Raw genomic sequence first — 22,696 nt, forward strand, 5'->3', positions numbered from 1 at the left:
TTGGCCCAACATTTCAACTCCCCCTCCCACTCTGCCGAGGACATGGAGGTCCTGGGCCTCCTTCACCGCCACTCCCTCACTACCAGACGCCTGGAGGAAGAACGCCTCATCTTCCGCCTCGGAACACTTCAACCCCAGGGCATCAATGTGGACTTCAACAGTTTCCTCATTTCCCTTTTCCCCACCTCACCCTAGTTCCAAACTTCCAGCTCAGTAACTGTCCCCATGACTTGTCCGGACTTGTCCTACCTGCCTATCTTTTTTTCCACCTATCCACTCCACCCTCTCCTCCCTGACCTATCACCTTCATCCCCTCCCCCACTCACCCATTGTACTCTATGCTACTTTCTCCCCACCCCCACCCTCCTCTAGCTTATCTCTCCAATCTGCCTTTATTCCTGATGAAGGGCTTTTACCCGAAGTGTTGATTTTCCTGCTCCTCGGATGCTGCCTGAACTGCTGTGTTTTTCCAGCACCACTCTAATCTAGACTCTGGTTTCCAGCATCTGCAGTCCTTGTTTTTACCCAGTCATGTTTCTGGGCGAATACTGGGGTGTCATGATGCCATCTCGGGTTAGTGACATAGACAGTAACGGTCTGGAGGCAATGGTTCAAATCCCAGTGCGGGAGCTGGTGAAAGCTCCATGTAATTTGTGAATTGACAATGATTTGCTGATTTCAGTAAACAGCTACCAGGAAACCAGCAGCTATTGTTGTCAACACCTGCACACTTCTCTCGTGTTCTTTTACAGAGGGAAATCTGCTACCCTGACTCAGTCTGGCCAACACATGACCCACTGCAGTGTGTGGTAATTAGGGATGGGCAGTGAATGCTGACCTGGCCAGTGATAACCACATCTCGTTGGTGAGTCAGAGAGGAACGTGGAGGAGGTTGTGGTGAAGGGTCATTAGACTATCAGTGTTAACTCTGTTTCCTTCTCCACAGCTGCTGCCCAGACTTGCTGAGTTTCTCCAGCACTTTGTTTCTGTTTCCTGTTTCTGGCATCTGCAGGATTTGGTTTTATTGGGATGAGTGGAGAGTTTTGGTTAAATGTGTAATCTGTCAGTCTGCGATGTGTACTGGTCCTTTTGTATTGTTTTTCAATCTGACACTTAACAATTGCATATAGAAGGCTGCTAACACAAGCATACCTTCAGTGAAAGGGGTTTCCCCTGCTCCACAGTTTTAATATTTTAACAATACTCTCAGGCAATGAGGCTAGGTGTTCTCATTTCGAAAACAGAATGAACTGAGCGTTTTGTGTTCTGTTGTGGGCACAGCATTCTGAGCCATTGAGAGGAAGCAGGGATCAGCTTTAGTCGGTGTGGAGAGGCTGGACTCATTCTCAGAACAGCGAAGGTCAAAGGGGGATTCGGTAGAGATATTCAGACATCTCCCAGGTCTTTCAGCCCACCTTGTGCTATCTGTGTGTCCCTTGGTGTCAGAAAGCTGGTCTTCCCTTGATCCAGGCCCAGGCATTGATCCTGAGGTACACCCAGTCCTGTGTGGTGTGGCTCTGTAAGGCCGTGTACCGACAGTGAGACTGACGTCTGCTTCTCTTGCAGCTGCTCGGTGGAGGCTCTGAAGCTGTTGACCGTTCGAGGGAAGGGCGAGGAGCTGCTGCGCATGATGGAGGAGGAGAAGAGTTGGGATTTGATGAGGAGCCCTGAATCGCATCACCAAGGGGTGGCAGTGCTGGCCAGGTGCGTTCAAACCCCACCCTCCGCCCCCCAAGTGAACACAGCCCTGAATAAGGGAATGAGACTTTAAGAATCATTCTCTAAATAACCCACCATGTTATGGAGGGAGTTCCAGGGTTTTGGCCCAGTGACTGTGAGTGGATGGCAATTATATTTCCAAGTCGAGGGAAGGGGTGGTGTGACTAGTCCCTCAGCTCCCATCGCGAGGGTGTGAAATCGCTGAGGTTCAGGGACCCAGCGTTGTTCTCCTGACAGCACATTGACAGGAGCGGGATTCGACGTGGTCACTCAGAGTTACCGAGGGCTCATTGCTGAGTAACTGAGGGGGCAGGAGCGTCAGTGACATGGGGGGTGAACGGAGGGAGGAGACATGAACCTTCCTCCTTGTCCTCCAGCAATATGTTGTAATGGGGAATGTGGTCTCTGAATGGGCAGCTGCAATGATTTAAAAATGGAGTCAATGAAATCTTCACTGAGCAGCCCAGCTGGGAGTGGATAGAGCTATCAGGGCCGGGATGTGAGTGAGGATTCTCACGGATGTGGTGGGTGGGGGTATCTCCTCTCTGTACTGTTGATGGCTGGAGTTCCTGATGGTTGTTGAGGAGTGTGTGTGTTTTCACAGGGCGATGGCTCAACATGGAGTCACTCACCTCAGCAGCATTGTGGAGCAGCTGGCCCCCATGCTGAGCAGCCCGTACGAGGGACAGAGAGTCACCACCGTCGCTTTCTTCGGAGAGGTGAGTGTGCGTGCATCGTGCTGCAGGCAGTGTGGCACCCCGCTTCCCCTCCTCTCCACCCCCCATGATTATCCCTGCCCCTCCGGGGGGGCGGGGGAGGTGGGTGTGTGTGTGGGTGCGGGCTGGCTCTGTCTGGGGTGACGGTGGGAGACGGGATGCGGGGAAAGGTCCGTGGGTCAGCCGGATTTGGCTGTGTCGTTGGAAAACTCCCACTGCTGGCTCACGGTGCCGACATTTTCCTGGACTCTCATTCCTGACGCGATTCACATTTTCCATTCTGTTTAAAATAACTTGGCGAATGTTATCAACCTCTTTGAACAGAATGGCCCATGTGCTGACAGACATGGACCTGGCTGAGGGAGCAGGCAGAGTGAAGTTGTGCTGACTGTGGTCGGTGATGGGGTTCATATATACACTGTGATTGACAACTATCACACTATTCAAACCACTCGGCCCAGTTTTTAACTCTTTTTTTTTTTGCAGCTGCGATTTATCCCTGTTTTTAAAAATGCTGTCAGGAGAACAGACCTCAGTGTAACCCTGTCCCCAGGTCCCAGTCCTTGTTTCCTCCAGTACTCTGACTCTCTGAGGTCTCTCTCGCAGACCCACCCCACCACACTCCCCAGCTCGCTGCATGGTCTAATATTCTGGGGAGACCGCTTTGAACTTGATTAAAACCAGAGGTGAGTGAGCGAGCATCAGGCTGCAGGCAGTGTGGCAGTGTGGCACAGTGGCTCAGTGGTTAGCACTGCAGCCTCAGCGCCCGGTTCGATTCCAGCCTCTGGCCACTGTCTGTGTGGAGTTTGCATGTTCTCCCCGTGTCTGCGTGGGTTTCCTCCGGGTGCTCTGGTTTCTTCCCACAGTCCAAAGATGTGCAGGTTAGGTGAACTGGCCATGCTAAATTATCCACAGTGTTCAGGGATGTGCAGGTTAGGTGCATTAATCAGGGGTAAATATAGAGGAATGGGTCTGGGTGGGTTGCTCTTCAGAGGGTTGGTGTGGACTTGTCGGGCTGAAGGGCCTGTTTCCACACCGTAGGGATTCTAACCTAAACAGACCAGATGATGTAGGAGCAGCAGTAGTCCATTCGGTCCATTGAGTCTCCTCTGCCACGGCTGATCTGATTGTCCTCAAATCCACTTTCCTGCCTTTTCCCCGTACACCCTTGATTCCCTTCCTGAATACAAACGCATCTCAGCCTTGACTATACGCAATGTCCCAGTCTTGGCAGCCCTCAGTGGTAAAGAATTCAGTAGATTCACTCCCTTCTGAGGGAAGAAATTCCTCCTCATCTCTGTCTTAAATGTGCAGCCCCTTTTTTCTGAGATTATGCACCTCTACTCCTAGACTCTCCCACAAGGTGAAACAGCCTCTCCACATCTACCCTGCCAAGTTCCCTATGTTTCAATAGTCGCCCCTCGTCTTTCCAAACTCCAATGAGTACTCAATCTCTCTTCCATAAGACAACCTTTCCTTATCTGCTATCAGGTAAAAACAATGACTGCAGATGCTGGAAACCTGATTCTGGGTTAGAGTGGTGCTGGAAAAGCACAGCAGTTCAGGCAACATCCAAGGAGCAGGAAAATTGACGTTTCGGGCAAAAACCCTTCATCAGGAATAGAGGCAGAGAGTCTGAAGAGATAAATGAGAGGCAGGTTGGGGTGGGGATGAAGGTGATAGGTCGGGTGTAGGGGGAGGGTGGAGTGGATAGGTGGAAAGGAAGATAGGCAGGTAGGACAAGTCATGGGGACAGTGCTGAGCTGGAAGTTTAGAACTAGGGTGAGGTGGGGGAAGGGGAAATGAGGAAGCTGTTGAAGTCCACATTGATGCCCTGGGGTTGAAGTGTTCCGAGGCGGAAGATGAGGCGTTCTTCCTCCAGGCGTTTGGTGATGAGGGAGCGGTGGTGAAGGAGGCCCAGGACCTCCATGTCCTCGGCAGAGTGGGAGGGGGAGTTGAAATGTTGGGCCACGGGGTGGTTGGGTTGATTGGTGCGGGTGTCCCGGAGATGTTCCCTAAAGCGCTCTGCTAGGAGGCGCCCAGTCTCCCCAATGTAGAGGAGACCGCATCGGGAGCAACGGATACAATAAATGATATTAGTGGATGTGCAGGTAAAACTTTGATGGATGTGGAAGGCTCCTTTAGGGCCTTGGATGGAGGTGAGGGAGGAGGTGTGGGCGCAGGTTTTGCAGTTCCTGCGGTGGCAGGGGAAGGTGCCAGGATGGGAGGGGGGGGGGGCGGGGCGCGTGGACCTGACCAGGTTGTCACGGTCAGTCTGTCCTCCCTTAGGACAGGGGACCACCACTGTTCACAGTATTCCAGCTGCAGGGTTCTGACTACAGTCCTGCAGAGTTTTACCAAAACTTCCTGATTTTTATACAGCATTCCCTTTGAAATAAGTGCCAATAAGCCCTGCTCCCCACTGAGCATGAATACCAGCTTTTGGTGATGGTGGATGAGCATTCCCAAATCTTTTAACGTGGTGGAGCTGGGAGGGGTAGAGGCTACTGGACACTGACCTTTGGTAGAGAGTAAGGCCCACATCTCCAAACTCACCCCCACTGCCCCCCAAACCAAGCACTACAGACCCGTTACTTGGTAATTGCCATGTTGTGGGATCGTGCTGTGCACAAACTGGTTGCTGTTAACCCCTCCATTACACTCGAGAAAAGTGTTTGATTGGCTGTGAGGCACTTTGGGATGGACCTGGGGTTGTGAAAGAGGCTATGAAAATGCAGGCTGCTTGTCAGGACAGTAAGTGGTTGGTCAGTCGTGGCCTGAGTTAATGTTTCAAGGTGATGATTATGGGTCTTTGGATGACCTCTGACTCTGTTTGACCTTTTGCAGTTACTGAACCACCGTGTGACCTCTGACCTGGTCCTGACTGACGTCCTGCTCAGTAGTTTGCTGCCCTGTCTGGTGGACACGTGCAGCGTTGTCCGGATGTTGACCATCAGAGGCCTGGGGAACGCTGCTGTCGGAGCTCCTCACAAGGTCAGGAATGTGCCCATCGGGGATTCGGATCCCATCCCCACAATGGGAGGCGCAGGGTGGGGGAGCACTGCTGAGGGAGGGAAGGAGGGCCACCCGGCTGTGGGGCAGACCTGGAGAAAGTCTGAGGGCAGGGGAGTGGGTTGGGTAGAGGATATGTTGGGGGGGGGGGGGAGGAGGGGGGGGGCGAGTGTTGGTTTAGGGCTGAGTCTTTGGAGCTCCTTACCGCAGAGAGTGGTGGGGGCAGAGTCCTTGTGTATATTTAAAGCTGAGACAGAGAGATTCCTGATCAGTCGGGGGAGTTGAGGGTTTAAGGGGGAAGTGGCTGTGAGGAATGTCAGATCATGGTCCCATTGAGTGGAAGAACAGGCTTGAGGGGCCGAATGGCTGCTTCCTGTTCCTATGCCTGAAGGATTCTGGGATATAGGTGGTCCCCACAGGATGTTAAGGACCAGGAACAGGCCCAGGGAGGGAGGGGGCTGTGGTAGGTTTGGTTTGATTTATTGTAGTCACCTAGTACAGTGAAAAGCTTTGTTTGTGAGCAGAACAGGCAGATCATAACAAACAGATTATTGGGTGCTTAGACAGAGTGAGGCATACACATTACACTACACAGGAGGGTCACAAAGCAAGGTCAGCATTATCTGAAGTTAGAGAGACTCCATTATTAATGGCCGGGGAGGAGGTATTCCTGACAGGAATGGCCTGGCTGAGGCTGTTAGCCAGACCCTGGGCTGAGGCAGAATCTGATGTCCCACAGATTCACAAATACTCGACCAGGCTGCTGTCGGCCATGATTGCTGGGGTGGATGAGAAAGATGACCCGGAAGACCTGATCACACTGGAGGCCATGTCCAGCCTCTCCAAGGTCCTGGACCAACTCGAGGAGATCGACGTACAGCCCATTCTGATCAACATCGCCCTCCGCATCCGGCCCTTCTTCGAGAAGGTGGGGGTGGGGTTGGGTGGTATGTTGGGGGGAGGGGGTCGGTGCGTGGGGCAGGATGGAGTGGGGGTGTGGTGAGGGGGGGGCGGTGCGGGGGGGCGGGGTGTGGTGCGTGGGGGGAGGGGGGGTGCGGTGCGGGGTGGTGCATGGGGGGAGGGGGGTGCGGTGCGTGGGGCGGGGCGGGGTGGGGGAGGGGGGCGGTGCGGGGGGTCGGGGGTCAGTGCGTGGGGGGGGGGTGTTGCGTTGGGCGGGGTTGGGTGGATGGCGTTGTGTTGGGTGGGGTGAGTGGCGTTGGGTTGGTGCGTGGGGCGGGGTGGGGAGGGAGTAGTAATGCCTGTCTCGGGGGGTAAGCATCCTCAAAGACTTCTGTTTCCCCGGCCGCCAATCCCTCATCTTCACCATGGATATCCAATCCCTCTACACCTCCATCCGCCATGACCAGAGCCTCCAAGCCCTCCGTTTTTTCCTCTCCAGACATCCCCAACAGTACCCTTCCACCAACACTAATTCATTTGGCCGAACTGGTCCTCACTCTTAACAATTTCTCCTTTGAATCCTCCCACTTCCTCCAGACCAAAGGGGTAGCCATGGGCACACGTATGGGCCCCAGCTATGCCTGTCTCTTTGTTGGCTACGTAGAACAGTTGATCTTCCGTAATTACACCGGCACCACTCCCCACCTCTTCCTCCGCTACATTGATGACTGCATCGGCGCCACCTCGTGCTCCTGTGAAGAGGTTGAGCAATTCATCAACTTCACCAACACATTCCACCCTGACCTTAAATTTACCTGGACTATCTCTGACACCTCCCTCCCCTTCCTGGACCTCTCCATCTCCATTAATGATAACCGACTTGACACTGACATTTTTTACAAACCCACCGACTCCCACAGCTACCTGGATTACACCTCTTCCCACCCTATCTCTTGCAAAAATGCCATCCCGTATTCCCAATTCCTCCGCCTCCGCCGTATCTACTCCCAGGAGAACCAGTTCCACCGCAGAACACACCAGATGGCCTCCTTCTTTAGAGACCGCAATTTCCCTTCCCATGTGGTTAAAGATGCCCTCCAACGCATCTCGTCCACATCCCGCACCTCCGCCCTCAGACCCCACCCCTCCAACCGTAACAAGGACAGAACGCCCCTGGTGCTCACCTTCCACCCTACCAACCTTCGCATAATCCAAATCATCCGCCGACATTTCTGCCGCCTGCAAAAAGACCCACTACCAGGGATATATTTCCCTCCCCACCCCTTTCCGCCTTCCGCAAAGACCGTTCCCTCCGTGACTACCTGGTCAGGTCCACACCCCCCTACGACCCACCCTCCAATCCTGGCACTTTCCCCTGCCACCGCAGGAACTGTAAAACCTGTGCCCACACCTCCTCCCTCACCTCTATCCAAGGCCCTAAAGGAGCCTTCCACATCCATCAAAGTTTAATTGCACATCCACTAATATCATTTATTGTATCCATTGCTCCCGATGCGGTCTCCTCTACATTGGGGAGACTGGGCGCCTCCTAGCAGAGCGCTTTAGGGAACATCTCCGGGACATCCGCACAATCAACCACACCGCCCCGTGGCCCAACATTTCAACTCCCCCTCCCACACTGCCGAGGACATGGAGCTCCTGGGCCTCCTTCACCGCCGCTCCCTCACCACCAGACGCCTGGAGGAAGAACGCCTCATCTTCAGCCTCGGAACACTTCAACCCCAGGGCATCAATGTGGACTTCAACAGTTTCCTCATTTCCCCTTCCCCCACCTCACCCTTGTTCTAAACTTCCAGCTCAGTAACTGTCCCCATGACTTGTCCGGACTTGTCCTACCTGCCTATCTTCTTTTCCACCTATCCACTCCACCCTCCTCACTGACCTATCACCTTCATCCCCACACCCCACTCACCCATTGTACTCTATGCTACTTCCCAACCCCCACACCACCCCCCCACACCACACCCACCCCCCCCACACACACACCCCCCCCCACACACACACCCCCCCACACACACACCCCCCCCCACACACCCCCCCCCCCACACACACCCCCCCCCCCACACACCCACCCCCCCACACACACCCCCCCCCACACACACACCCCCCCCCCACACACACACCCCCCCCCCCACACACACCCCCCCCCCCACACACACCCCCCCCCCCACACACACCCCCCCCCCCCACACACACACCCCCCCCCCACACACACCCACCCCACACCCACCCCCCCACACACACCCCCCCCCCCACACACACACACCCCCCCCCCACACACACACCCCCCCCCCCCCACACACACCCCCCCCCCCACACACACCCCCCCCCCACACACCCCCCCCCCCACACACACCCCACACACCCCCCCCCCCCCACACACACCCCCCCCCCCCACACACACCCACCCCACACCCACACCCACACCACACCCCCACCCCCACACACTTCAGGCTCACTGCCTTTATTCCTGATCAAAGGCTTTTGTCCGAAACGTCGATTTCGAAGCTCCTTGGATGCTGCCTGAACTGCTGTGCTCTTCCAGCACCACTAATCCAGAATCTGGAAACTAGTCTAGCTTCCTCCTGACTAGGTTTAAACAGGGCTTTGCTACGCCCAGTTACTACTCCCATCCTGTGTGGATCACATTCCAGGATTAAGCATCCAATAAACCAGCTACCTTTCCCCATTGTTTTAGATTACGGTGAGTTTCAATGTCATTTACAAATGAAAATCTTCATGCTTTGTAACTTTCTCCAGTACTCTGTGTGTGGAGAAACCACTTGGCTGGTCTTCACCAGCTCGTTAGGGCCAGGTCATTGTGGAAAACAGGAGTTGGGGAGAGGTTTGACTGGGTTAATCGAGAACCAACATCATCTTGTATCCCAGTCTGCTTCCCTTCTGAAGACAACTCATTCCGTGTTCCAGGACGAAATCCCAGAGTGCCTGAGTGCTCTTGTTGCTGCATATCTGTGATAGAGTCAGAGAGATGTACAGCACAGAAACAGACCCTTTGGCCCAACTCATCCATGCTGGCCCAGATATCCTAAACTAATCTAGTCCCACCTGCCAGCACCCGGCCCATATCCCTCCAAACCCTTCCTATTCATATACCCATCCAAATGCCTCTTAAATGTTGTACCAGCCTCCACCACTTCCTCTGGCAGCTCATTCCATACACGTACCACCCTCTGTGTGAAAAAGTTGCCCCTCAGGTCTCTTTTATAACTTTCCCCTCTCACCCTAAACCTATGCCCTCTAGTTCTGGACTCCCCGACCCCAGGGAAAAGACCTTGTCTATTTACCCTATCCATGCCCCTCATGATTTTGTAAACCTCTATAAGGTCACCCCTCAGCCTCTGACGCTCCAGGGAAAACAGCCCCAGCCTGTTCAGCCCCTCCCTATGACCATTTGGGGTGAAAGAGTGTTGCCTTTTCAGATGCCCCAAAGGGGGGGGTTTCCAGAGTCTGGGATTCCCACCATCAGCTCCTGGAGGTTTCACAGAGGTGCTGTTTCCCCTCCAGGATAAGGACGCTGTGCGGGCTGCAGCTTTCACAGTTTTCGGGAAGCTGTCACGGTTTGGAGATGGACAATCAAAAGCTGACTTTGTGGAACAAATTCATTCGAGTCTGGTCAGCCTGTTGCTGCATCTGAACGACAGCAGTGAGGAGGTGGTGAAGGTACTGTGTCTGAGGGGGTAGGGGGCTAGCTGGGCAAACACCCAGGGGGTCACACCCTTCACTCTGGGACCGTTTCTCCCAGTGCTGTCCTGGGGTTACGTGTCTGAGCTGGGCACAGCCCGGGTTACTCAGAATGTAACAGACTGAGTTCACAGCAATGAGAATGTGCTGGGCTCTCCTTTGGGAGGGAGTGTATCAGATCACAACAGAGAGAGAGAGAGAGAGAACACTCTGTTTAACAGTGAGGCTGGACAGTGTAGAGGGAGCTTTACTCTGACCCCGTGCTGTCCCTGTCCTGGGAGGGTTTGATGGGGGGACAGTGTAGAGGGGGCTTTACTCTGTATCTAACCCTGTCCCTGTCCAATGGGGACAGTGTAGTGAGAGATTTACTCTGTCTCTGACCCCGTGCTGTCCCTGTCCTGGGAGGGTTTGATGGGGGGCCAGTGTAGAGGGAGCTTTACTCTGTCCCTATCCCTGTCTGATGGGGATAGTATAGAGGGAGCTTTACTCTGTATCTAACCCCGTGCTGTCCCTGTCCTGGGAGAGTTTGTTGGGGAACAGTGTAGAGGAAGCTTTACTTTGTCCCTGTCCGATGGGGACAGTATAGTGGGAGCTTTACTCTGTCTCTGACCCTGTCCCTGTTTGATGGGGACAGTGTAGTGAGAGCTTTACTCTGTCTCTGACCCCGTGCTGTCCCTGTCCTGGGAGGGTTTGATGGGGGGGACAGTGGAGGGGGCTTTTCTCTATGTAATATGGTTACTTTATGTAAACAAGTAATTTAATTTGGACCTTTTGGTAATCTGTAATGAGCAGGTTTGTTTGTTCCTCTCTCTGTAGGCCTGTAAGTTTACTTTGCGATTAGTGGGGCCTTTATTGGGTTCAGAAAGTGTCAGTGTGATGTTGCAGAAACACCTCCTGGAGGAAGCGAACCTACACTACGGAGAATTCATCAATGACCTGGTGAAACACATTGTGAGTGTTCCATGCAGATCGCGAGGAGGCTGTTCTCCCACTAAAGCCTATCCCACATTTAACTCCCAATCCTGTCTTTCCTCCTAAATCCTGAGATACCTGACACACACACACACAGATCTATCAATCTCCGATTTTAAAAATGAATAGTCTTATGGTCATACAGAGTGAGTTTTTGTTTGACAAAAAGCTTTTTTGTAGAATGTTACAGTAACAGGCCCTTCGGCCCACCATGATGCTGTTCTAACCTATCCCACCTGTCTGCATGTGGTCCATTCCCCTCTGTTCCCTGCCTGTTCGTGTGTCTATCTAAATGCCTCTTAAACTTTGCTTCTGCCATCCTCCCTGGCAGCAACACCCACTGTCAAATAAAAAACTTGCCTCATAAATCTCCTTTAAAACTTGCCTCCCTCAGCTTTATATACTCCTGTCAGGTTGCTCCCTCAGCCTCTGATGCTCTAGCGAATACAGTCTGTCCAACCTCTCCATTTGGCTAACACACTCCAATCCAGGCAGCATCCTGGTAAACCTCTTCCACACCCTCTCCAAAGCTTCCACATCCTTCCTATGGTATGGGGACCAGAGCTGCACACACTGCTCCATATATAGCCTGACCAAAGTGTTATCCAGCTGCAACATCTCTTGCCAACTGTTCTACTCAGTGCCCCAACCGATGAAGGCAAGCATGGCATTATACCTTTACCAGTTTATGCCCTTGTTTGGCTGCTTTCAGGGAGTTATGGACTTGTACCTCAGGATCCTGCCCTTTACTGTATGTTTTCATCTTGCAGTTGACCTCCCAAAATGCATTACCTTACACTTTTCCAAATTAAACTCTATCTGCCAGCTGTAATCTTTGCGATCTTCCTCACTATCCACAACGCCACCAATTTTCAAATCATCTGCAAACTTACTAATTAGACAACCGACATTTTCATTACAAACATTTATTTCAATTTTGAACTACAGTGATCCCGACACTGTATCTTGGACACTAGTAAAGCCTTTGACAAGGTTCCGTATGGTAGACTAATTAGTAAAGTTAGGTCACATGCCAATTGGATACATAATTGGCTTAACAGCAGGAGACTGAGAAATGGTGGAGGGTTGTTTTTTGGACTGGAGGCCTGTGACCAGCAGTGTTCCACAGGGATTCGTTCTGGGTCCTCTAATGTTTATTATTTATATGAAAGATTTGGATGAGGAGATAGGTGGTATTGTTAATAAGCTTGCAGATGACACCAACATTGGTGGCGTAGTAGACTGTCAAGAAGATTTTCCAGGGATCTTGATCAAATGGGTCAGTGGGCTGATAAATGGCAAATGGAGTTCAATCTGAATATATGTGAGGTATTGCATTTTGATACAACAAGTCAGGGTAGGATTTGCACACTGTAGGGCAGTGTTGTAGAACAGAGGGACCTAGGGGTAACGGGTACATAACTCTTTGAAGTTTGCGTCACATTAGACAGGGTGGTTATAAAGGCTTGCTCATGCTTATCCTTTGAGTATAGACGTTGGGACGTCATGTTGAGGTTGTACAGGACGTTGGTGAGGCCTCTTCTGGAATACTGTGATCAGTTCTGGTCACCCAGTTATATGAAAGGTATTATTAAGCTGAAGAGATTTACCAGGATGTTGTTGGGTATGGAAGGTTTTGAGCTGGACAGGTGGGACGTTTTTAACTGGAGCGTAGGAGGTTGAGAGGTGACCTTATGAAAGTTTGTAAAACGACTTTTAAGCGACTGCTGGACATGCACATGGAGAGCAGTGAGTCGAGGGGTGTGTAGGTTAGGTTACTATATTTTACATTAGGATTAAGTCTCGGCACAACATCTGTGCTGTACTTTTCTATGAGGGGCATAGATTAATGGTAGTTGTCCTTTCCCTAGGATGGGAGATTTCAAGACGAGGGGACTCAAACAGTGAGAGGAGAGAGCTTTAAAGATATGAGGGGCAGATTTTTTTGTGTGGAATGTATTTCCTGAGGAAGTGGTGGATGTGGGTACAATTACAAGGTTTAAAAGACATTTGGATAAGTACATGAATAGGAAAGGTTTGGAGGGATACGGGCCAGGAGCAGGTAGGTAGGGCTAGTTTAGTTTGGGATTATGTTTGGCATGGACTGGTTGGACCAAAGGGTCTGTTTCTGTGCTATCTGACTATAACACCACTGGTCACAATTTTCCAGTTCGAGAAACATCCTTCCCTCAGCTACCCTCTGTCTTCTGTGACCAAGCCAATTTTTTATCCAATTAGCTAACCCTCATGAGATTTTGACCAACCTACCATGAGGGCTCTTGTCATATGCTTTAGTAAAGTCCATTTGGACAACATCCACTGCCCTACCCTCATCAAGGGCGGCACGGTGGCACAGTGGTTAGCACTGCTGCCTCACAGCACCAGAGACCTGGGTTCAATTCCTGCCTCAGGCGACTGACTGTGTGGAGTTTGCACATTCTCCCCGTGTCTGCGTGGGTTTCCTCCGGGTGCTCCGGTTTCCTCCCACAGTCCAAAGATGTGCAGGTCAGGTGAATTGGCCATGCTAAATTGCCCGTAGTGTTCAGTTAGGGGTATGGGTGGGTTGCGCTTTGGCGGGGCGGTGTGGACTTGTTGGGCCGAAGGGCCTGTTTCCACACTGTAAGTAATCTAAATTGTCATTGTCACTTCCTCAAAGACTCAATAAAGTTTGTGAACCAAGCCCTCCCTGCAGAAAACCATGCTGATGATGACTAATAAATCCATTCTTCAAAATTGTCCTTCAGAATTGCCCCCAATAATTTCCCTGCCACTGACGAATGGCTCACTGACCTATAATTTCCAGCAATCTCCCTGCAGTTCCACCACAAAATCAGCATTTGGTTGTATACATGAGAGGAGAGTGCTGATTGGTTAGCTTGTAGATTATAGTCCAGCTGTAACTCAGTCCTAGGTATCTTATTTAATGGGGTGTAGGTTTGCTCACTGAGCTGTAGGTTTGGGGATATCCAGACGTTTAATTACCTGACGAGGTAACATCATCAGTGGCAACCACCAAGTGAAGCGAAGCTGTTGTCTCCTGCTTTCTGTTCGTGTATCCTGGTGGCTAACTTTCTTCCTGTTTGTCCTACGTAGTGTTTGTGGCAGTCCTTGCATGGAATTTTGTAGATGACGTTGGTTTTGTCCATGGGTTGTACTGGGTCTTTTAAGTTTGTTAGTTTTTGTTTGAGAGTGTTGGTGGGTTTGTGTGCTACTGGGATTCCGAAGGGTCTTAGTAGTCTGGCTGTCATTTCTGAAACTTCTTTGTATGGTAAGGTGGTTAGGGTTTCTGGCTGTGTTTGGTCTGCTTGTCGTGGTTTGTTCTTGCGGAACCTGTGCACTGTATTTTTTTTTGAGTATCCGTTCTTCTTGAATACGTTGTATAGGTGGTTCTCCTCTGTTTTCTAACAACCCCAGAAGACCCAGTACAATCCATGGACAAAACCAACGTCATCTACAAAATTCCATACAAGGACTGCCACAAACACTACGTAGGACAAACAGGAAGCAAGTTAGCCACCAGGATACACAAACACCAGCTAGCCACAAAAAGACACAACCCTCTCTTCCTCATAGCCCTACACACGGATGAAAAAAACCATTTTGACGGGGACAACACATCTATCCTGGGACAGGCTAAGCAAAGACATGCCAGAGAATTCCTAGAGGCCTGGCACTCCGACCACAATGCCATAAACAAACACATAGATCTAGATACCATCTATCAACCCCTCAGAAAACGAATAGGAAATGATATCACCACAAACCCCAGGAACCCCATCCAGGAGAAAGATATAAAATAGAAAGCAGGAGACAACAGCTTCACTTCACTTGGAGGTCGCCACTGATGATGTTACCTAGCCAGGTCATGAAACATCTGGATATCCCCAAACCTATAGCTCAGCGAGCAAACCTTGCAAAAATCTTATTTTATCTATAAATCCCCACCTTCCCACCCTGAAGCCCTTGATTAGATTCCAGTCTGTAACTCATTCCTCGTTATCTGTTCCATTTATAAACCAACCCTCCACCATCTGAACCCCTCATTACATGCCAATCTGTAACACACTCCCATTTTGTTTTAAATATAAACACCTCCCCACTGAATCCCTCAATCCCGCAGGCTGATAGCCTGCACAAGGGATCTTCTCGCCATTGCTCTTCATTTTGCAGGTGAAACAATCCATATTCTTCTCGTGATATAAATGTTGGTGTGCTGCATGAAGTGATATTCTTGCAAAATGCCCTGTGCTAGCATCAAATGAACCATTTTCCTTAACCTGGCCAAACACATTGGGAGATCTACATTCAGATACAAACCTTGCTGCACTTCCTCAATTCCGCGCACCCGCCCCGCCCCCGCCCCCGCCCCCATGAGTTAGAACCCAGATTGATTGCTTGTTTGAACACAGGTCAGTGTTGAATTTAGCTGGGTGCTATAGGCTAACATTAGTGATGTTAGTATCGATGATGAATGGGAACCAGCTCTCTTGTTTTTGCTCCTCTTCAGATTAGTGATTTTCCGGAGAAGGTCAACTTTTACATAATGGGCAATGTCTCCTTCTTCAAGAGTGTGTGGCCTGAGATTCGGGGAAATGCTGTCATGTTTACAGGTAAACCAAACCTCCCGAGCAGAAAGGGCTGGGACAGGAGCTCAGGCACAAGTGAAACAGTAGAGTCATAGTCATAGAGAGGTACAGCACGGAAACAGACCCTTCAGTCCAACCCGTCCATGCCGACCAGATATCCCAACCCAATCTAGACCCACCTGCCAGCAGCAGTAGTAGCTGTAGAGCCCCTTGCGTATGATTGAGCAGCAGGGGCTAATTAAGAGGTTTGGATAGCAGATACCCGGGAGTGAGTTACAGACTGGAATCAATTGAGGGGTTCTGGTTTGAGGCGATGGGGGGAATTACACATAAATTAACAGTTACAAGCAGTGAGTTACAGAGTAGAATATGTTTGGGGGTGAGTTCATATATAGAGTAACATAGCCGAAAGTGAGTTATAGGGTAGAATCTAATTGGGAAGTTGGGTAGGGGTGCATAATAAGTAGATTGAGTGAAAGTGCACAGATTAATTGTCGTTAATTAGGCAGAATGTTTTAGTGCTCTTTTCCAGGTAAGAGAATTCTGTTGAATGGAGAGGTTTAATGTTTATGTTTTTCTCTAGGGTTTCTCCTGGGCAATCTGTCACAGGATGAGCTTCGGTCCATTTCTCTGGAGCATGTGTGCACAGGTGAGTGAAGTTCACTGGTAGCTCCCTCACTCCCTTTGTTATGTTGTTTACGTACACTCGTCATTCTCAGGCCGCACCTTCAGTTGACGTGGAGGTGCCTCTCTGGCTGTCCCTTGGATACCCCCTTGGGTGGGTATTTAAGGGTGTTGTGGATGGGTGTTTATATGGTGCAGGGGAGATGTCTCAGTTAGTGTAAAGTTGCTGCAACACTTGAGACATTAAGTGAAAGCAGCTGTTCAGCTGGGAGCAGGAATGGAACCGAGTGCCTCTGCTGATGGAGTCAATCCTGTGATTAAGCTGCCTCAGTTTACTGCAGTCAATGAACTAATTGAAAGGGTTCCAAGGGAAGTCGAGGGAGGGGACAACGTTGAGCTGATTTACAACACAGTCGGGATGTGAGAGCTGTGGTCGGGATGAGTTCAGAGACCAGGTTTGTGTGATAAATCAAAGTTCATACAGAAACTCTCCCAGGAGCTGGATTTAAAGTTTTCTCAAATTCATAATAAAAACAAACTACTGAAAAAATAACATTATTGTACACCGGCTGCTTTCAAACTGTTAACTCTTCATGTTTCAAAATTCGCACCCGCTCCCTTATCCCAATTTCTATCTGCACCGCCTCTGTCGACCTGCTCCTGCCCCCACACTGGGTAATCTGCCTTCCATCTCTATCTCAATGCCCCCTGCCCCAACAGCTTTTCCCCTGTTTCAGCACCCTCGCCCTTCTACCGTTTTGTCATTTTGACTCCTGCCTCTGGATATGACTGTGTTACTGTCCCCGCACTATCCTCCTCCAAGCCCTGAGTTGAGGCTTGTTGCTGTGGCTAACCTCTGGCCCAGCGTCAAACACATTGTGCACATCAAAGAGTTGACACGCTTACCCTACCACAGAACAAAAACAAACAACTTTTCTGTCTTTGGTGTAATGGCAGTGTCACGGGGCTAGTAATCCAAGAACCCAGCCGAATGGTCTGAGCCAAAGGTTTAAATCCCATGGTGGCAGCTGGTGGAATTTCATTCCTTTCTGAATGTAGATGGTAAAGCTCAGGTCAGTGATGGTGATTGCGACAACTGTCGGTCCATGGAGTGTAAAAAGTGATTTTCAATAAGGGAGGAAATCTGCCACCATTACCTGATCTGGCTCGTGTATGCCTCCAGGCCCACAGCAATGTGTTTGAAATGTAGAAATTGAAGCAGGAGTAGACCATAGTGGAGTATAAGGATGCAGAGGTTATGCTGTAGTTATACAAAACCCTGTTTAGACCTCACTTGGAATACTGAGATCAGACCTGGACAGCTTATCTTAGGAAGGACATATTGGCCTTGGAGTACACAGTAGATTTACAAGAATGATACTTGGACTTCAAAGGTCATTATGAGGAGAGATTTTACAAATTAGGGCCGGTTTCTGTCAAATTTAGAAGGTTAAGGGCTGATTTGGTTGAAAGATATTAACAGGAGAAGACAGGGAATTTAGAACTAGGAACTTGGTCTTAAAATTTGGCCAGACCTTTTAGGAGAGACAATAGCAAGAACTTCTACACACACAGGGTGGTAGATGTTTGGAATTCTCTTCCACAAACTAGATTGGTTAATTTTAAATCGTAATAACTTTGTTATTTGAGAGACCTGATCCCAAGGCAGGTAAATGAAATTAGATTGGTGATCAGCTGTGGTCCCATTGAAAAGCAGAACAGACTTTGAGGGACTGATTGGCCTACTCCTGTTCTTATGTTCCTACCTGGCTGCCTGAGTCTGCTCTCCCATTCTTAGGGTCATGACTGATCATTCAACTCAATAGCCTCTTCTGCTTTTCACTCATATCTTTGACCCCTTTAACCCCCCATGCTAAATGCAACTCCTCCTTGAAATCACTGTGTTTTGACCTTAACTGCTCTCTGTGGTGGTGAATTCCTGCGACTCTCTACTCCCTGGGTGAAGAAATGTCTCATCTCTGTCTTAAATGATCTGCCCTGCATTCTTAAGACTGTGGCCTTGGTTCTGGGCTCCCGTCATCCGGAACATCCATCTGGATTAGCCCGGTTAGAATGTTTGTTTGAGATTTCATATGTTTCTAAAAACCCCATCCCCCAATTCTTCTGAACTCCAGCAAATATAATCCTAACTAATTCAACCTCTCCTGTATGTCAGATCTGCCATCTTTGGAATCAATTTGGTAAACCTTCATTGTATCCTCACCACAGCAGGACATCCTTCCTCCGATAAGACAATCAATATGGCAGACAGTACTCTGCATGTGGTCTCACCAAGGCCCTGTACTAACTGCAACAAGACATCTCTTTTTCTTGTATTCCAATCTTTTCGTTATGAAGGGAAAAAGTGAGGACTGCAGATGCTGGAGATCAGAGCTGAAAATGTGTTGCTGGAAAAGTGCAGCAGGTCAGGCAGCATCCAGGGAGCAGGAGAATCGATGTTTCGGGCATATGCCCTTCTTCAGGAATGTGGCTTCTGCATTGGGGCTGAGAGATAAGTGGGAGGGGGTAAGGTAGAAAGCAAGAGGTGGTGTGGAAAACAAAAGGGAGATTATTGGTTTAATAATCTGAAATGAAATCTGCCTTTTGAAACTCCATGTGGTTCTCGTTTTGAATACTGATGTTGGGGGGGGGGGAAGACCAAGTTAGCTGAGTTCTCCCGGAAGACTCTTGGTCCTGGTGGTCTGCAGGATTGACTGTCTGAAGAGATTCTCTAATTAGACTTTTCTCTTTCTCAGCGATCATCCTGCTCCTGCGTGATGGTGTTCCCAGTGTCCGAATCAAGGCAGCTGAGGCTCTGAGTCTTCTTCACGAATTGTGATGGGTCATAGGATGGGAGGAGGCTGCTTCCTCTTCTCTCTCCTCCTCCTCCTGCTGCTCAGAGACTGGTTTCCCTCAGATTTGTTTTTACAGAAAGGGGCTGGAGGGCAACGTGGCCAAGACTAAAGACTGAGGAGTGAGAGAGAATGGTCCCAAATGTTACAACTTTCAATCTCCCCCACTTGATCGACCACTAGTTGAGAGGGTGAACAAGGTACATGCTTGCGGGGGTGTTCACCACCTCTTCATCACTTACTGTTTCAGATCTGTCTCCCCATTTCCCTCGTGAGAAACCCAAATTCATTCCAATTCAATTCACTCTCTGCTACCAGTTCCAGAATTGTTGGGGTACTGACAATGTTGTCTCCTTTTAGTAAGGGCTTTTTAAAAAAAATCATGTTGATTGCATTCTGCTGCTGGAGTGGTCTGCATATCTCATCTTTTGGAGTTACTCTTTATGCTTCCTTGTTTGGGATGTTTTGTGCCTTTCCCTAGTGCAATAATGGCTCTGTTGCAGAGGCCATTGCAGTGGCTGAGGGCCTAGGCCTTGGGCAAATGGCCTGGACTCATGAATGTGAGCACCACTGGCATCCAATCCTTTCTACCTGTTTTGCGCACACACACACACATGGACTGGTGGATGTGGTGGATTCACACAGAATGACTGAATGAAGGTGGTGGGAAAAGAAGCTATGGTTGGGGTTTCTAAATACTGCGATCCCAAAATAAGGGTTCATGGATGGATTGTGCCTTCCACCTGTGTCAGCCTGCTGGAGAAGCAGGAACTGCCACAGTGTATGTTCTCTCCCTAATCCACAAGCAGTTGAGCACTTTTCATCTCTCTACTAGCCCCATAACTCTCCAGATTCACTTTTTTGAGTGTCCAGGATAAGACAGGTTTCTCAGTTAGATGGAGTCACTGTCTTGGGGACACTGATAAATTACTGGCTTTCCTGTAGTTTCTGGCTTTAAGTTTGAGCTGTTTAATTCCAATTCATATTGTTCTCCTGCACGTGGGCATAAAATGCTAATTTTTCTGTCAAAAAGACTTGACTTCACAGCACCAAGAAGTTAAGCTTCAGTGAATTTAAATACAGAGCTGTGATGGTGCTAAATGACCTGTCCCAAAGATCCAAGGATAGAGTGGAATCTAATCTCTAAATGGAGGTGGGCAGAAAACACCTCAGTCTCCTAGACTAAAAGACCATTAAAGCTGGTACAGTGCTGTGACTGGCCTCCAGGTGAAGGTCCAATCAGTGAATGCTTGAAGCTGCTGCTGCTGCTCAGGCAGTGGGTCCAAATGGACTGCCCTGTGGTTGAACGTTGGCCTCTCTGTCTACCTGCCAGAACTCCCTCGGAGCCACCTCTTCCCTTTCCTGAGAAGGAGTGATGAATGGTCCTCAACCTCTTGCTGTTTTAGTAACTTTTATTTAAGGTGCTTTGTGTTGTCCCCTTGGTTTAGGTTTTCTCCCAGTTAAACACAACTCTGGTCCAGGGAGCAGGCTGACCTGGATCTTAACTCTTCACTGCCAGAGGGCTTGCAAGAACTGGGAACTAGTACAAAAGCTTGTTTTCACTGAAGCAGAGAGTGGGTGGCCAACAACAGTGTGGATATGCACACAGTGCTCAGAAAGCTAAAGGTACAGTAGTGATGGTGGCTTGACTGAAGTGGGGATTCCTGCAAAGTTAAATACAGGAACTAATTGTCACAGTTCAGTGGGGATTACATACACCCAACTGTTTCATTCAAAGGGGGCACTGTCCATAGCCTTGATTTTTTTGTTTGTATGTTAGATCATCAGATGGGAAAATTAGAAACTGGGATGTGATTTCAGACTCGCAGGGAAATTGGTTTACGGGTTTCACCAGCTCCATCCCCAGCATTGGTTGGACTTAATTGCCCGGCCCAGTTTAAGTGTAACTGAATCAAATCAGACTGGAAATGGCAGAGATGTCTTTAATAATAAAACTGCTGAATGTAATGCCAATGTAAATCAGTGGAAATATGGTACATATTATACAAAGATCTAAAAATGTATATGATTTAAAAAGCATTGCTTTCAGGCTCTGTTTTATTTCACCTAGTTATCACCTGTTTCAATCTGGGTTGTAGCCAGACCCTTTAGAAAAGGTGGTGATGTTGGTTGGAGATCATTTACTGAATGGTAAGAGGTTGATGGACTCCAGTGATGTGAAGAAATGGGGATTAGCCTTGGAGAAAGAGGGAATGCTGAAGCTTTATGAAACACTTGATGTGGAGGATATTATAATATAAATTGTATGGAAGTGGATGATGTGCTTTATGGATCCTAACGAGTATTTTGTCTTCACCTAAGGGGGAAAAGCAGCTATGGAGGAAATAGACTAGGTTTCTGGAATTAGGTAGGGCTTGGCTTCCTGGAACAGCTAGCCAATGGTCGGTAGATGGTCAACCACACTCACTACAAAGCTGCTGCATGAGCTTGCTATGCTCTTGCCACTGGTGTCTGATGGATAGATTTGCAGCCTGAACACCCTTTAAACAGCCACCATGGCTGACAGTGGGCATTGAGGCCAGAGGCTCTCTGAGCTGCTCACAGCTCTCCATGTTAAAAAGTGGAGCATCCTTGGAAATGAATGAATTTCATGAATGAGTTTCCATTTTGGAAAGAAGGGAAAATTATGCTATTAATAAGGTGATCTAGGACAAGGATGCTACTACACACATCAATGCTTCTAAAATGAGGTGATTTGTTCCTATTTTAAGCCAAACACATTGTAGAAACTCATGTGATCTCAATGGCTGCCTTGGTACTTTTGAAGAAATCCTTTAAACAGAAATACTTGGCCTCTGACCTGAGTGTAAAGGTACTCATGGCTGGTGTAAGTAACAAACACCTCTCAAAATACTGAGTGAAACTGCAGCGGGGAAGTATGCAGCTGTAATGAGGGAGAGCAGAGGGTTTCTCTTCCTCAGGACAATGCATAGAAAGGGCATCGTGCAATACAGTGCACAGGGAGATAACATCGTCAACTGTTTCTCAAAGGCAGACAGGAGACACTGAGCATTTTCTTCAATAAATGTTATTAACAGGAACAGAGGGTGTGGTAAGAGTCCAGTTGAGTCGGTACAAGCAGCTAAACATTATGTGAAGAGGCAGATGGTAGAGTCTGCTCCTGATGAGAAGAGCCAAGGCTGGGTTGGGTGGAAGGTCACATCCAAAACCCCCAGGTCTCGTGTGATTGTGTGGCCTCTCAGCAATTTCACTGGGACAATCAAGGGGTTCTGGAGTAGGTCACTGAAAACAGAAAGAAAAACTTAATTGGTACAACTGTTCAAGTTCTCTCCCCACCTGGCACTAATTCATACCCTGTGCAGTTTTACAGGAAACTGGCTCTTTGGTGACCTTGTTCAACCTGGAGGAGCAGACCCAAGTCCCAGCAACCCACAGCTGAGACTAGAGGACAGTTAGGAGCCCTGAATGAATATCTCTCTCTGCTTGTAGTACCTTTACACTTTCAGAGCAATAGAAATCAACTAACTCAACACTGACTGTGGGATGAAAGGTGGGGGTGGGGGGGGGTGCGCGGGGAAAAGAGAATCTCCAACCTGCACAAGTAGCTGTG

General features: G+C 49.3%; 2 protein-coding genes across 4 annotated transcripts in view; one reads left to right on the forward strand and one right to left on the reverse strand.

Moving 5' to 3' along the window:
• The window catches only part of LOC140480295 (maestro heat-like repeat-containing protein family member 1), a 94,762-nt gene extending 73,618 nt beyond the window's left edge, over positions 1 to 21,144 (forward strand). Inside the window, 9 exon segments of the mRNA XM_072574999.1 lie at positions 1,567 to 1,704; positions 2,324 to 2,438; positions 5,283 to 5,429; positions 6,187 to 6,375; positions 9,894 to 10,049; positions 10,887 to 11,021; positions 15,550 to 15,652; positions 16,212 to 16,277; positions 19,009 to 21,144. Coding sequence (XP_072431100.1) covers positions 1,567 to 1,704; positions 2,324 to 2,438; positions 5,283 to 5,429; positions 6,187 to 6,375; positions 9,894 to 10,049; positions 10,887 to 11,021; positions 15,550 to 15,652; positions 16,212 to 16,277; positions 19,009 to 19,091 — 1,132 coding nt within the window. The 3' untranslated portion in view covers positions 19,092 to 21,144.
• The window catches only part of bop1 (BOP1 ribosomal biogenesis factor), a 170,338-nt gene continuing 168,675 nt past the window's right edge, over positions 21,034 to 22,696 (reverse strand). For all 3 annotated transcript variants that reach the window (XM_072576465.1, XM_072576467.1, XM_072576466.1), the window contains one exon: positions 21,034 to 22,368. In XM_072576465.1, coding sequence (XP_072432566.1) covers positions 22,215 to 22,368 — 154 coding nt within the window. In that variant the 3' untranslated portion in view covers positions 21,034 to 22,214. The remainder of the gene's footprint in view (positions 22,369 to 22,696) is intronic.

This window comes from Chiloscyllium punctatum, chromosome 8, assembly GCF_047496795.1.
Source record: "Chiloscyllium punctatum isolate Juve2018m chromosome 8, sChiPun1.3, whole genome shotgun sequence".
Lineage (NCBI taxonomy): Eukaryota > Metazoa > Chordata > Chondrichthyes > Orectolobiformes > Hemiscylliidae > Chiloscyllium > Chiloscyllium punctatum.